The sequence below is a fragment of the Nannospalax galili genome, unplaced genomic scaffold (assembly GCF_000622305.1).
Source record: "Nannospalax galili isolate Female #2095 unplaced genomic scaffold, S.galili_v1.0 scaffold743, whole genome shotgun sequence".
Lineage (NCBI taxonomy): Eukaryota > Metazoa > Chordata > Mammalia > Rodentia > Spalacidae > Nannospalax > Nannospalax galili.
The window spans coordinates 286730-300641 of record NW_008349552.1 but is presented as its reverse complement, the minus strand read 5'-3'; the positions used below and the strand labels follow the sequence as shown (position 1 = coordinate 300641).

The following is a 13912-nucleotide window of genomic DNA, read 5'->3' as shown; positions in this document are numbered from 1 at the left end:
ACCCTGTCTCAAAAAGACCAATACTACTAGTATTACTACTACTACTACTACTACTACTACTAATAATAATAATGATAATAATGTTATATCTGGTGAATTCAACACATACACTGTGAAATGAGATAGTAGGTAGCTTGCTGGGCTTATGTCAATGTTACACACATAGAAAGTTCCCTATCAGAGAAAAGTGCCTCTGCAATACTGACTGTGAGAGGAAGGGTTCACCCCTATAAACAAGGCCTTAGGCCATACGCAAGTATTATACTGGAAAGCATGTACATGAACCATTATCAGCTTATTTATCTAATATAGTTATTAATGTGTTCATATAGCTGCTGTGTGCCTAGCAGTGTGCTGAGCCCTCGAGTGCATTACCTCATCTAATGCCCCCAGCTACTATTATTAGGATACTATTATTATCACTATGTGAAAGTTAAGGAAATTGAAGCAAAGAGGGGTTAAGCAGTCAGTAAATGAAGGAGCTGGAATTTGAACTCAGGCAGCCTGGCTCCAGGTCCTAAAGTCTTAGACAGACTGATCAAAGTGAGTTTGGAGTGATAGGGACATGTGAGAGAAGACAGTTTTGGGCCACAGGGGTCTAAGCAGAAGTCTATCTCCTCAACAAGGATGTAATTGAAAAGAGCCCCAAAGTTTCCCATTGTACCTCAGATGAGCGCTGATATCACCATAAAGAACGTGTCTTCTGCAAGACCCTCCATGCCTATGTTTTAGATTTTAGAAAAGAGAATTGTTTCTCTTTAGTCAGCACACAAGCACTAGCAACACAGACAAAAAGCAAGCTACTGGTGAGGTGATTACTAGTCTCTCTAAAGTCATTACTCAGTCAGCTAAGTGAGCAAGCTCTGTGAAACTTTGCTGAAGATGACTTTGCTACAGTCAAGTGCACAAGCATAGATAGGTTCTTTCCAAACACAGACAAACTGAAAATAGAAAGCTAGAGGCATAGGAACCATTTGGCATTCTAAATAGGGGACTCGATGGAGGAAAAATGCTAATAGGAGAACCTTTCCTTCATTAAACTAAGTCAAACAAACTTTCCACAGAACTGTAAGAAACCTGTCTGCTCAGACTAATGCCGTCTTCTCGATGAGTCCTTATCCTTATTACCAACACATGTGGGATTTGTAGCACATGCTGTAAGTTTACTTGTGAGAACATGGCCCAGCACTGGAGAGCTAAGAGTATCCACGTATCTACATGCTGTGCTGCCACATGAACACCATTTCCTTCTGTCTCACCTCCAACCTCTCCAACATGCATGTGTTAACCCATCCCCCACCCCCGCAATAGATGTATAGATATGCAGGCTTAGAGCCAGGCATTGCATATGGGTTCTCTTACTCTTTTCCAATCGCCCTGCCAGACATTAAGTCCAGTCCTGGGTACTCAGCCTTCCCTTTGATTATCTTACTGGTTATTAATTGCCACAATAATGTTGCATTTTAAACAACCATATGTAGCATATAGCAATAACCATTTAAGTTTGCTCCGAAATCTATGGGTTAGCTGATGGCTCTGCTTTGACTGGTATCTTCAAATGCTATATCTAGAAAAACAGTTTCTTTGAGAAAAAAAAAATCATAAACCATCAATTCATCCCTTTAAAGTATACAATTCAGAGACATTTTTATATTCAGAGTTGGGCTTGGAGATCTCAGCTAGATGCAATTACAGAGTGTGATCTGTGGCAGGTTGGAGATGCTGGCTGTCCTCGAATGGCCTTGGTGGCACTTGGTCTTTCATCTTCCAGTAGGCTCTTGGAATTGTTGTATCTCAGAGAGAAAGAGTAGAAAAGCACAAGGCTGCTCAAGCTGTAGGATCAGAAGTATTTTCCCCTCATCTAAGAGAGCAGAAGGAATCATGAGGCCAGGCCCATTTCCAGATTGCTTGGCGAAGTGCACCCATTGCAACCCATGTAGCACCGTTCTCATTTGCTAGCTTTTAAATTTTTTCCCTGGCTGTTTCCTGCTTCACTTTAGTAGTATAAATTACTCAGCTCTTCTTATGAAGAATGTTAGCAGTTCCAAAAGCTAAAGTAAATGTGGGAAAAGGCCATTAATTCAAATATATTGTCTTCTAGGAGTCCAGGTAATATTTGCCTATAAGCATCACTAAAATTGATCAGAGAGAACTTCCTTCCCTACAGCCTCATGTGCTGGCCGGAACAGTCAAGCAGAATCTTAACTGTTCTCCTCAGTGATATGTTTTGTCAATCAACAAATATTTAGTTGTCATCTCCTGCATGTCAGGCCCTATCCTGGAGGTCCAAGAAAAGTGTTTCTAGATTCCCTACTCTACTACAGCCATCACTATGAAACAGAGAAACATTAAGCAAGTAAGCAATACAAGAGAAAACCATTGCAGCCAGTGGCTGGGGAGAAGAAGCCCAAAGGCGAGGTAGAAAATGACTTGGTGGGACTCTGCTTCAGATTTAATCTGGTCAGTAGAGAAGGCCACTCAGAAACACGGCTCAAATGGCAAGAAGACTCCAGCCATGCGAGGATCTGGGGGAGAGAGCTGCCTCGCCAGAGAGCAAGAGCAAAGCCCTGACATAGGAATGTTTGCTGTCTAAGAGAAAAGGAAGTTCAAAGAGAAATTCTTCCACAGAACACACTAAGATGGGGGTTTGCAGTTTCTAGAGTCATGTGAATCAAAGCATGAGCTCCATCCCCCTAACCTCACATTGAAAGAAGAGGCTAATGTTTGAGAGACATTCCCAAATGGTACATCTAGATAAAATTCATAAGTCACATCGCCCCCTTAAAGTGTACAACTCAGGGGTTTTTAGTACAGTCACAGCTGCATGATCACCACCACTGAATATCTCATTTCAGAATATTACCATTGCTCCAGAAAGAAAGCCTAAGTTCAACAAGATTGCAGAATATAAGATCAATATACAAAACAGTTTAACTTCTGCACACCAGCAGTGAACAATCAAAAAACAGAATTAGGAAAACAATTCATTTACAAAAGCATCTAAAGGATTAAAATACTAAGGAGTATAGTTAACAAATTAGGTGTGAGATTTGTACATTACAGACTAGAAAACATCTCAAAAAATTAGAAAAAACTACATAAATAGAGAAAAGAAAGTTATTATGAAGTTTGCATGTTATTGTTAGATGGTGTGGTTACAGAAGCCATCAAAAGATGTCTAGGTCTTAGTCTGTAGAATCTCTGACTAGGTTACTTAGCATGGTAAAGAAAAGATGTAATCACCTTGGGACATTACCTTGGTTTACCCACATGGACTTAAGGTAATCACAAGGGTCCTTATGAGAAAGAGGCAGTGCAATCAAAGGCAGAAGAAGAAAATCTAACTATGATGTGAGGTACCTTGGATGCAGAGGAAGGAGCTAGAGTCAAGAATTGCAGGATGCCCTTATGAGCCTGAAAAAGTAAGGGAAGAACGCTCCCCAGGGCCTCAAGAGAGAGACGCAGCCCCTCTGAAACTTTGATTTTACCACACACATAAGATATGCTTTATCCCAACAACCAGAACTGGTAAATAAATTTGTGTTCTTTAAAGCCATTATATTTGGGATAATTTGTTGCAGAAGTAGAAAATTAATATACAAGGAAATACTCATCAAATTGATCCATAAATTCCACATGATCCCTGTCAATGTCAAAGCCCCAGCTGGCTTTTTTTTTTTTTTGGCCTTTTTGAGACAGGGTCTTCCTGTAGCCCCAGCTGTTCTGGAACTTACTATGTAGACCAGGCTGGCCTTGAACTCACAGAGATCAGCCTGCCTCTGCCTCCAGAGTGCTGGGATTAATGGCCTGCTCCACCATGCCTGGACATAATGCTAAAGTTCTGCACAAATAAAAAAAGAAAATACAAAAAAAATATCTATAAAATTATCTATAAAACCCACCAGAAACCCATGAAAATCCAAAGGCCTTCTCGCCTTTTTTTTTTTTTTTGGCCTTTTTGAGACAGGGTCTTCCTGTAGCCCCAGCTGTTCTGGAACTTACTGTGTAAACCAGGCTGACCTTGAACTCACAGAGATCCACCTGCCTTTGACTCCTGAGTGCTGGGATTAAAGGCATGTGCCACCACACCAGGCTAGAAATTGACAAACAGATCCTAAAGTTCAGGTGGAAATACAAAGAACACAGACTAGCCAAAATAATCTTTTTTTTCATTTATACTCACATGATTTTCTGTATCTATTTAAATCTAAGGAACCACAAATTAGGGAAAACATGATATTTGTCCTTCTGAGACTGGCTTAATTCACTTAATATGATCTCCAGTTGCATGAATTTTCCAGCAAATGACATAACTTTGTTTTATGGCTGGAAAACAGACATGAAAATCTCTGTGATATATCAACTTGGGGTCCGTTGGGTAAACACCTATGATATATGTGGGTTATATGTCAGATCACACTGACCGCCATAGTGGCTGGACTGTTCCATACTCTCACAAGTAGTGCATAAGGGTTCTCTTTTGTCCATATCATCTCCAGCATCTGATGTTACTTGTTTTCCTAATGACTGCCAGTCTGACTAGCTAAGATGAAATCTCAATGTAATTTTGATTGGCATTTCTCTGATGGCTAGTGAAGCTGAATATTTTTATATATTTATTGGTCCTTTGAATTTCATCTTTTGAAAAAATGCCGGTTCACTGCCTCAGCCCATTTATTGATTGGGTTGTTTGATTTTTCGTTATTTAATTTGTTGATATTTTTATATATTATAGCTATTAATCCTACCAGATGTATAGTTGGCAAAGATTTTATTCCATTGTGTGGGCAGTCTCTTCACTCAATTAACTGTTTCCTTTGATGTACAAAAAGAATAGCCAAAATAATCGTGAAGAAAAAAAGAACAAAGTTGGAGGACTTATACATCCTGAGATCAGAATTCATTGCAAAGCCATAAAAACCAAGATTCTACAGCTAGTATAAGTAAATGGGATAGAATGGAGAGCCCACAAATAGACTCTTACATTAATGGTCAGTTTTCAAAAAGTGTACCAAAACAATTCAATAGAGAAAAAAATATTACTTTCAACAGATAGTACTATTACAATTAGATAACCATATGGAAAAAATGATGTTGGCCCTCTTCCTCACAATATATACTAACATTAACTCAAATTGGATCAAAGATCCAAGTGTAAGACCGAGCACCTCGGAACTCCTAGAAGAAAATATGCATGCAAATTGAGACCTTGGGTTAGGCAACAGTTCTTTTAGTTACCAAAAGCATAAGCGTCCAAAGAAAAATATATAAGTTGAACTTTATAAACAATCAAACCTTTTATGCTTTAAAAAGCACATTACTAAGGTAATAATACAGCCCACAAAATGAGAGAAAAATTATTTGAATACCTTATATTTAGTAAGAATTATCTAGATAATAGTAAAAATTCTTACGACTTGGTGATAAAATGGGTAAAAGATTTAAATAGCTACTTCTCCAGAGAAGGTAAATGGATTCCCACTCAGTATATGAAAAAATGCTCATCATTTGCAATTAGGGAAATGCAACTCAAGGCTACAGTGAGGAGTCAAACTAAAGGTTAGGTATAAAAAAAACGTTTTAAATAGAAAGTGGGAGTTGGTAGGGATATAGTGAAATTAGAACCCTCAGACCTTGGTGGTAGGAATGTAAAACAACACTGCTATATTCACTTTGTGGAAAACAGCTTTAAAAAGAATTAAACAGAGTTACCTCATGTCAAACAATTCACTTCTAGGCATCTACCTAAGAGAGATGAAAATGTGTTCATAGAAAAACATGTACACAAACGTTCCTAGCAGAGTTACTCTAATACCAGCAAACAGAAGCAACAAAAATGGCCAACAAGTGAAAGCAAATGAAATGGAACACACACACACACACACACACACACCACTCACTCACATGCATGTGCAGTGGAATGCTATTCAGCCATAAAAATGTTGAAGGACCGAGATGTACTTTAACATGATTTAACCTGGAAAACATGCTAAATCAAGGAAGCCAGTCAAAAGCATTCACTTGTGCTGTGATTTCGTTTATATAAAATGTCCAAAGTAGGCAAATTTACTGACAGAAAGCAGATTAGTGGTTGCCTAGGGCTAGGAGAAGGAGAGAATGAAAACCGTCTGATAATAGACACAGGGTTGGTTTCTTTGGGGACTGTGAACATGTCCTAAAATTAGATAGTGGTGGTTGGGAATTGAGAGATGACTCAGCAGTTAAGAGCATTTGTGTTCTTGTGAAGACTTAAGTTCATTTCCCAGCACCCACATCAGACAGCTCACAACTGCCTGTAACTCCAGTTCCAGGGAATCCTACACCCACTTCAGACTTCCAAAGGCACCTTCATGCACATGATACACATACATACACCCAGGTATACACACATACACATTAAATAAATAAGCAAATAAACTAGATAATGGTGATAATTGCACGTTTTCAAACACATTAAAATATTGAATCACATGCTTTAAAAGGAAAATGTATTGTGAATTTATATCTGAAAATTAATAAATGAATGTTAATGAATGATGTATGTGCCTGGCTCATCATATGATCACTCTATATTTAACTTTCTGAGGTATTGCCAAACTGTTTTCCAAATGACTATACCATTTTAAGTTGCTATTAGTAATTTCTCCAAAGCCAATTTTTAAGAGATTCTAGCAGACAAATTTGCAACAAAGTGTCTAAGAAACCACTGTAAAATGCTGACTCTTAGAGAATGTGTGTGCTTATTCACAGGTTCCAGAGGAAAGCCATTGATGGAAGCTTTGGCTCCAATGACGGTAAGAGGAATCCTTGGTTAATTCAGAATGTGCCAAATGTGTGATCATCAGATACAGCTTTCATCTCTCTGCTTTTTTCAGTTTACAAACCTTCCTTGATTCCTATCCCAGAGTCCTGTCATCTGCAGCCTTTCTCCAGAAGGCAGAGCTAGTGAAGATCAATTTTATGTTAAAACTATTGAGATTTAAAGCTCACACTAAGAACCTCTATGCTTTTAGTTATTCAAAGAGTACCTGCCAGCTATTCATCTTTTAAAATTTTTGTTTTATTTTGTTTTTTGCAGCTATTTCTTTTTTATTGACTTTTTACAAATTTTATACAATGTATTCGAATTGCATTTAGACCCTCTCCCCTATCTGTACCCCCTTACTACACTCTACCCAATTTTACATATATATATATATAAATTTTAGGGCCTATAGAATCAGGTTTGTGTCCCTAAATGCCCTTTGGTGTGGATCCATTCATTGGATTCTAGTTAACTTACCAGGAGTAACACCCTTAAACAAGACTGACTCTCCCCTTCCCAGCAGCCATTGGTTGCCACTAGTTCCTCGGGTAAGGTTGGAGTTTCTTGCCCACTTCCCACTTCTATGCTGGGATTTTGTCTGGCTTGAGTTTATGTGGGACTTGTGTGTGTTGTCACCATTGCTGTAAGTAACTGATCAGCTGTATGGAAAACGCATTTCCCTGAGGTCACCTCTGGCTCTTACAGTCTTTCTACCCTGTTTTCCCCAATGATCCCTGACCTTGAGTAGCAAAAAGTTGATATAGGTGTTCTAGTCAGGGGTACATACTTTTCAGCCTTTTATTCTCTGCACATTGGCCAGTTATGAGTCTCTCCGTTAACCTTCTGCATAAGGAAACTTCTCTGGTGAGAGTTGAGAGATGTATTAACAACTGGCCTGGCAAGATATGCCCACTGGTGCAATAATAGCACAAATGCGATGGGAGTAACCAATCACTTTATAATTGGATTTCAGGTCTGCTTCATAAGATGAAGCCCATACCTGACATTGATATCAGGCCTAAGAACCTGTGGCTAGTCAGATCAGAGGTCATAGTAGGGAGCCTAACACTATTATTCTGTTAAATAGATAATAGTATTAAACAGACTCCTGATGACTTATTGTTATACCCATAGATTAAAGCTATTCATCTTTTTAAGAAGTTGACTCCATCATAGGACATAACTGCTTACACCCGTTCATGTCCTAAATCTTATTTGGAAGCAGTAATAATGTGTTATGTCAACTCCCAAGCAGTGTACTTTTCTCAAATTGAGATAAAAGCTTTGTGTGTTTAAGTATCTAGAAAGCAGAAATATTTGAGACTAATAAGTACAATGAAGCCCGTAAGACATGGGGAATCCAGAGTGACTGTCTGACCTGTCCCTCCACTCATGAGAATTCCCACAAAAGAATTCAATTGCCGGATCTTTTTATTAAAATTTAAGTTTTCAAATGTGCTCATTTTTCCCAAGTCTAAATCAGCATAAGCTACTCAGTGCTCATAGATGTTTAGGAAGGAGCAAAAATTTGGAAAGGGAAAGATGAGACGGGACTTCACCTCTAAGTCATGTGTAGCAGATGCTTTGTTCTGTGCCTTCCACACTTGAATCCTAGAAAGACACAAACTCAGCCCACCCCGACCCAGCAGGAAAGTTCTCCCTTTGCTGGAAGGCTTGGTGGTTTTTTTACATTTGTCTTCCTTAAAGTCAGCATGTCTGTTTTTCTACCCACCCAGACACTTTGTTTTGCCAAGCATTCAGCTGCCAAAAGAAAAGACTACAAAAGAACACCTGCATGAAGCCCCAGATGCTCAGTGCTGCACCACTTTCCTTTACAGAATTTTTCTTGCGAGTGTGCCTTCTTACCGGGTCACATCAATTTTGTACAGCACTTCCCAGGTGTTGTTATTATGTTAGGCTTTATAGAACTTGGGCCTGAATCCACTTGATTAGATCTCATTAGGTGCCCTCTGAATGGAAGGTCTGTTGTTTTGTTTTTTTTTTCTCATTGTATAATGATATAATTTTATGAATACATCAACAACTAAATGAATCCCATGCTCAGAAGGCTCCTTAAACATCAAAACTCAAATCAACAGAGCTTAGGCTTAAGCCAGATCATTGTTAAATGTCAGGAACATTGAAAATTAGCTAAGAGCTAGAAGCACCCTTCAGATGACAGAAATAAGTGACCAAAAAGAGTAAAGATGCAGCAATGCTATTTATGTGGATGCAGTAGCAATGCCAGTTACTGCAGAATAAACCTCAGACCCACCTCAACATTAGAGGCTCCTGTGCCTGCACATTGAGCAAGGGTAGCTTTCAGTGTGGATGGAGTGTGTCTCTCTGGTCTGTTTCTCTGCCATTTCCTGGGCTCTGTATGTTACTCTGAGAGCTATCCAGAGATAGACCAAGGTTCACCCCCTCATATGACAATGTTAGAGGGAAGGGGTTCTACATGTTTTCTTGGCAAATTAGTCACTGTAAAGAAATAGTTTCAGAGCTGAAGATTTAACTTAGTTGGTAGAGTGCTACTCAAAGTCCTGGGTTAAATGCCCAGCACCACATAAACTGGGCATGGTGGTACATGCCTTTAATCCCAGTACTTAGGAGGTAGAAACGAGAGTATCAGTTTTCAATGTTATTCTCTGGGTTACAGAGTAAATTTGAGACCAGCCTGGCATATATGAGACCCTGTCTCAAAAAAATTAGGTTTACTAACACATCAAGCAAATGTACTTTTAAAATTAACACAAAGTCCTCTTTCTCTAAGACCAGATTTTTTTCTCAATGTCAACATTACTGACATTACAAGACACAATTCTTTGTTGTTTGGGGTTGTCCCATTCATTGTAGGATGGTTAATTAATTAAAGTACACTTCCTTCTGTGATAACCAAAAATGTATCCAAATATAGCCAAATGTGTTCTTGAGGCAAACCCCAAAAATCATTGATTTAAATATACCAGCTTCTGGGAACAGGTTGACACCTGAAGAAAATGCCAGGTTAGGAAGCAGGAAACTCATGTGTTCACAGCCAAGGGCTTGGAAATAGGAGAAGATAAGGAACCTTTGTATACAGAGAAACTAAAGGCAAAGCTGGAGTCACCTCCAGTGTCCCATGACCACTAGTGTCAAGCCCTAATTGCTCAAAACAAGAGCAGAAGACAAGCTATGGCCAGCCAAGGAAGAACAAGTTAGTGACCTTAAGGCACTTCAGTGACTTTGGAAAGGAGAAGCTATCCCATGTAACTTGGCATGGCCGTGCTGCCCACAGTGCAGTGGAAATAGACAATTTGCTTACATGTGGTCATTATGTGTGTGTGTGTGTGTGTGTGTGTGTGTGTGTGTCACAACATGTTATACATCTTAGATATATACAATAAAAATAAATTTTGCAAAAGGAAAGTAAGTTTTAGCAACTAAGAGTACAGCGAGTCTCTATCTGCTAAATGGTTGGGGAAGTTACCAGATCTCTCAGTATCTCCATTTTCTCATCCTTAAAATGGTGATAATAATAGTCCTGTCCTCATGGGACTGTTGAAAAGTCAAAGGAGTGTCTGACACAGGAAGTCAGAAGGAATGGCAGTAGCAGGCCCAGCAATCAAAGTATTAGGAGTGGCTGTGGCTAGGAACCTGGTAATGGTATTGGTGTTTGTAGTGAACAGTATCAGAGGCAGAAGCAGCAGCCAAGCTCTGATAAAAGTTTGATCAAGTCAGCTCTAAGACACAAAGAGACAGTCAAACTGTACAAAACATTTTCATATACATTCTCTGTGCCCAAAATTTGATCCTTCATATTTAAAGATCTGAAGGTAATCTGTTTCTTGGCTTTGGATGAAAACCTACATGATGCTGATGCCCTGTTGCCTATTTATGGGTTAGTCTAAGGAAGATCAGGGACCTAATCTCTCTAAATAATAAATCAAGCCTTTGCCAGGCATCATGACACATACCTTTGACCCCAGCACTTGGGAGGCAGAGGCAGGCTGGATCACTGTGAGATCTAGGCCAGCCTGGTCTACATAGCAAGTTCCAAGCCAGTTGGAGCTACCTGGAAGCCTTGTCTTAAAAGACAAAAACAAACAAAATCAAGCCGAGTACAATGCATTCTGAGGGTTAAAGTCTGCGTCCTCTAGACCCTGGGAACAGCCTCGCCTGCCAAGAACACTGCATTAGTCAAAAGTTCCTAGACCACTGGCCAGTCTCTTATACTATGGTAAAGAAATATGTTTTCATGTCACTTAGAGTGCCTGCCTTACATATGAAAAGTCCTGGATTCAATTCCCAGAATCACACAAAAACAGGAGAGAGAGAGAGAGAGAGAGAGAGAGAGAGAGAGAGAGAGAGAGAGAGAGAATTACTCATAGACTCTCTCTGTCATGTCATCTCTCAGAAAAAGGAATTGGTCAAAATTCCCACCATCCTAGCAACATCTAGATCCTTGGTAAAGCTCAGAGAGCAGTGAAAAAAATGTCATGAATTGCTTCAATGAATTGGCTGCTGCAAATATTGTAGCACTGGGGCAGAGAGACTGTTTAGATGCCTGCTAATCTGTGGTTTCTGATTCTGAGTTCAGTTTGGCATGACTCTAAGAAATGGATGAACTCTGAGGGTTAACATCTTGCCTAGTAGCCATTAAGAGGGCTGAAGATAAGCATGTGTGGTACGGGTGCCCCTTTGTTCCCAGCACTCAGGAGGCAGAGGCAGGCAGATCTCTTTAAGTTGGAGGCCAGCCTGGTCTGTACAGTAAGTTCCAGGCAAACCAGGGTTACAGAGTGAAATGGGGAAAATGAGGATACTTTAACTGGGGAGGGATCCGGGAGGGTTAGACAGGGAGAGAGGAGAGATAAATAATGATTAGATAGTGTAAAAAACCAGAGGGAAATGTATTTGTTCAAAAGCCTACTGAAAAATTACACATACAATGAAGTCAAATGGAAATGTAGTTTTAATAAACCTTCTGAAAAATGAACATATAATATAAATGTGAGTGTATGTGTATTTTGATATATAGCTGAAGGCTATATAACAAGAAAAAGTGCCAGATAGAAAAAAACCCTCTGAGTTGTTGGCCAGGGTAGCCCAAGAGACTCTCAAAATTACACAGGCTATTGCCACAGCCCTTGATTATCTCTCAGAGTTTGAAGGTAAGACCTTATTACTGAAGATAAGACATACTGTAGACACAGGACATGGAGCAACAGAGTTGGAACTGACCTGAAGTCACCTCCCTGAAGACTAGCTCTCATAGTTTTGGAGAACACTATGTAAGTTGCTAAGGGAGAACATCAATCGATGGTCCAACCCCAGCTTTAAGATCTAATAACCACAACAGTGACTGGCACAGTAAACTATATTGGGGTAGTAGTGGTACTTTTATCTTGGGGGTAATCAACAGCTACCTAATTGGATTTGAAGCCCATTCAATTGGAGGGAACTCATGTGTATAAGCATAGCCAAATACACATGGCTGGAGAAGTCATAGATCTTAGAGAAAACCCTAAGGCTGTCACATCCTTAGACTAATATAATTTCTTATTGTGTGCAAAATATGGATCCTCATATTTACAGCAAGTATGCCAGTCACTACTCATCAAAGAAGCTTTTTTTTGCAACAGACAGAGACTATTATAGAGTTCCACAACTGGTCAGACAGAAAGATTAAGTGTCTGTGAGATGCCCAATCCTAAGTGATACATCTTCAAAGAAACCTCTACACCTAAGGCTCACAGAACATATGGAACAAGGGGTAGAGAGACTATTAATGCACCTCTCAACTCTCATCAGTGAAGCTTCCTCATGCAACAGAGGACAATGAACATAAAAAACCACAAAGGGCCAAAGTGTAGAGAATAAAAGTCTCCAGATTGTCAGTCTCTGGGCAGGACTCCTATATTAAACTTCATCTACCCAGGGCTCAGGGACTATTGTGAAAGAGGGCACAGGAAGATTGTAAGAGCCAGGGGAGGAGGGGCATGATCATATGGAAACAGAGTCTTACAGGCTCCTGGAACCTTGCTCATGTGAACTTATAACAGTGGTGTCAGCATGCACAAAAACCATGCAAACTCAAGTAGACAAAAACCCAGCATAGAACTGGGGAAATGGGAAACAGGTCCCAACCTCAGCTTAAGAGTTATTAGCAACTGATTACTGCTAGGTGAGGAAGAGCTGATTTTCTTTAAAGGAGTGACTCTAGATAGGCTGACTAGACCCCAGTAGATGAACTTGCACTGAGGTACATCTGGGTACACTAACTTGACTCAATAAGTCTTAACATATAGACAGAAAGAATGAAATCCAGTGGGTGAGCTATGGGAGTGTGCAGACAGGGGAGGGGTTTAAATATGATCAAGATGTATGAAATGAACAAAAATTCAATAAAAATAATAAAAATCATTCTTAGGTTCAGAATGAGGAAGTAACTTTTTTTTTTTTTTTCTGATGCCCTTTTCTGACCTCCATGGGCACTGCATGACATGGGTGCACTTACATATATATATAGGCAATACACTCATACACATAAATTTTTTTTTGGACAGGGGGTCTTCCTAAGTCCCCCAAGTTTCCCAGACTCTCCTTAAACTCACAGTCCTCCTGCTTCAATCTCCCTGGTAGATGTGATGACTGAATTCCTGCCCTATCAGGTCAGCCGTGTTGTGTATTTTCAAGGCCCGTTGGGTGAGAAATAAGATATTTTTCTGTGTTTGTGTCTCACATTGAAGTTGTTGTTCATAGATATTCAATACATTCTCTTGTTGGAAAAAGGAATGTGTGCTAGTCAGCAGACATGTGGGAAAAATAATGTTAGTTGAGGCAGACCAAAGTATAAAAGTGGATATGACTCTGCATGTCAGAGGGACTTTGAGCCTGAAAACAAATAGCAGCTCCAAGAACATGGGAACAGCCTGTCTTCTCAGCACACTGACCTGCAAGTAATAAAATCTTTGGACAACAAGGGCATCATAACAAAGGAAGAAAGCTGCTGAACACAGAAATAATCCCTTCTTTACTGGTTTCGGACTTTGCAGATGTATAAATAGACATGTTAATTTTTTAAGTATCTGGAACCAATCTGGTTTTACAAAACATAAAAACTGTGAA

At 39.6% G+C, this 13912-nt stretch overlaps 1 protein-coding gene across 1 annotated transcript in view; it reads left to right on the top strand.

The window, feature by feature from the left end:
- The window catches only part of Sidt1 (SID1 transmembrane family member 1), a 129471-nt gene that overhangs the window by 78319 nt on the left and 37240 nt on the right, over nucleotides 1-13912 (top strand). Inside the window, exon 10 of the mRNA XM_008846986.2 lies at nucleotides 6751-6794. Coding sequence (XP_008845208.1) covers nucleotides 6751-6794 — 44 coding nt within the window. The remainder of the gene's footprint in view (nucleotides 1-6750; nucleotides 6795-13912) is intronic.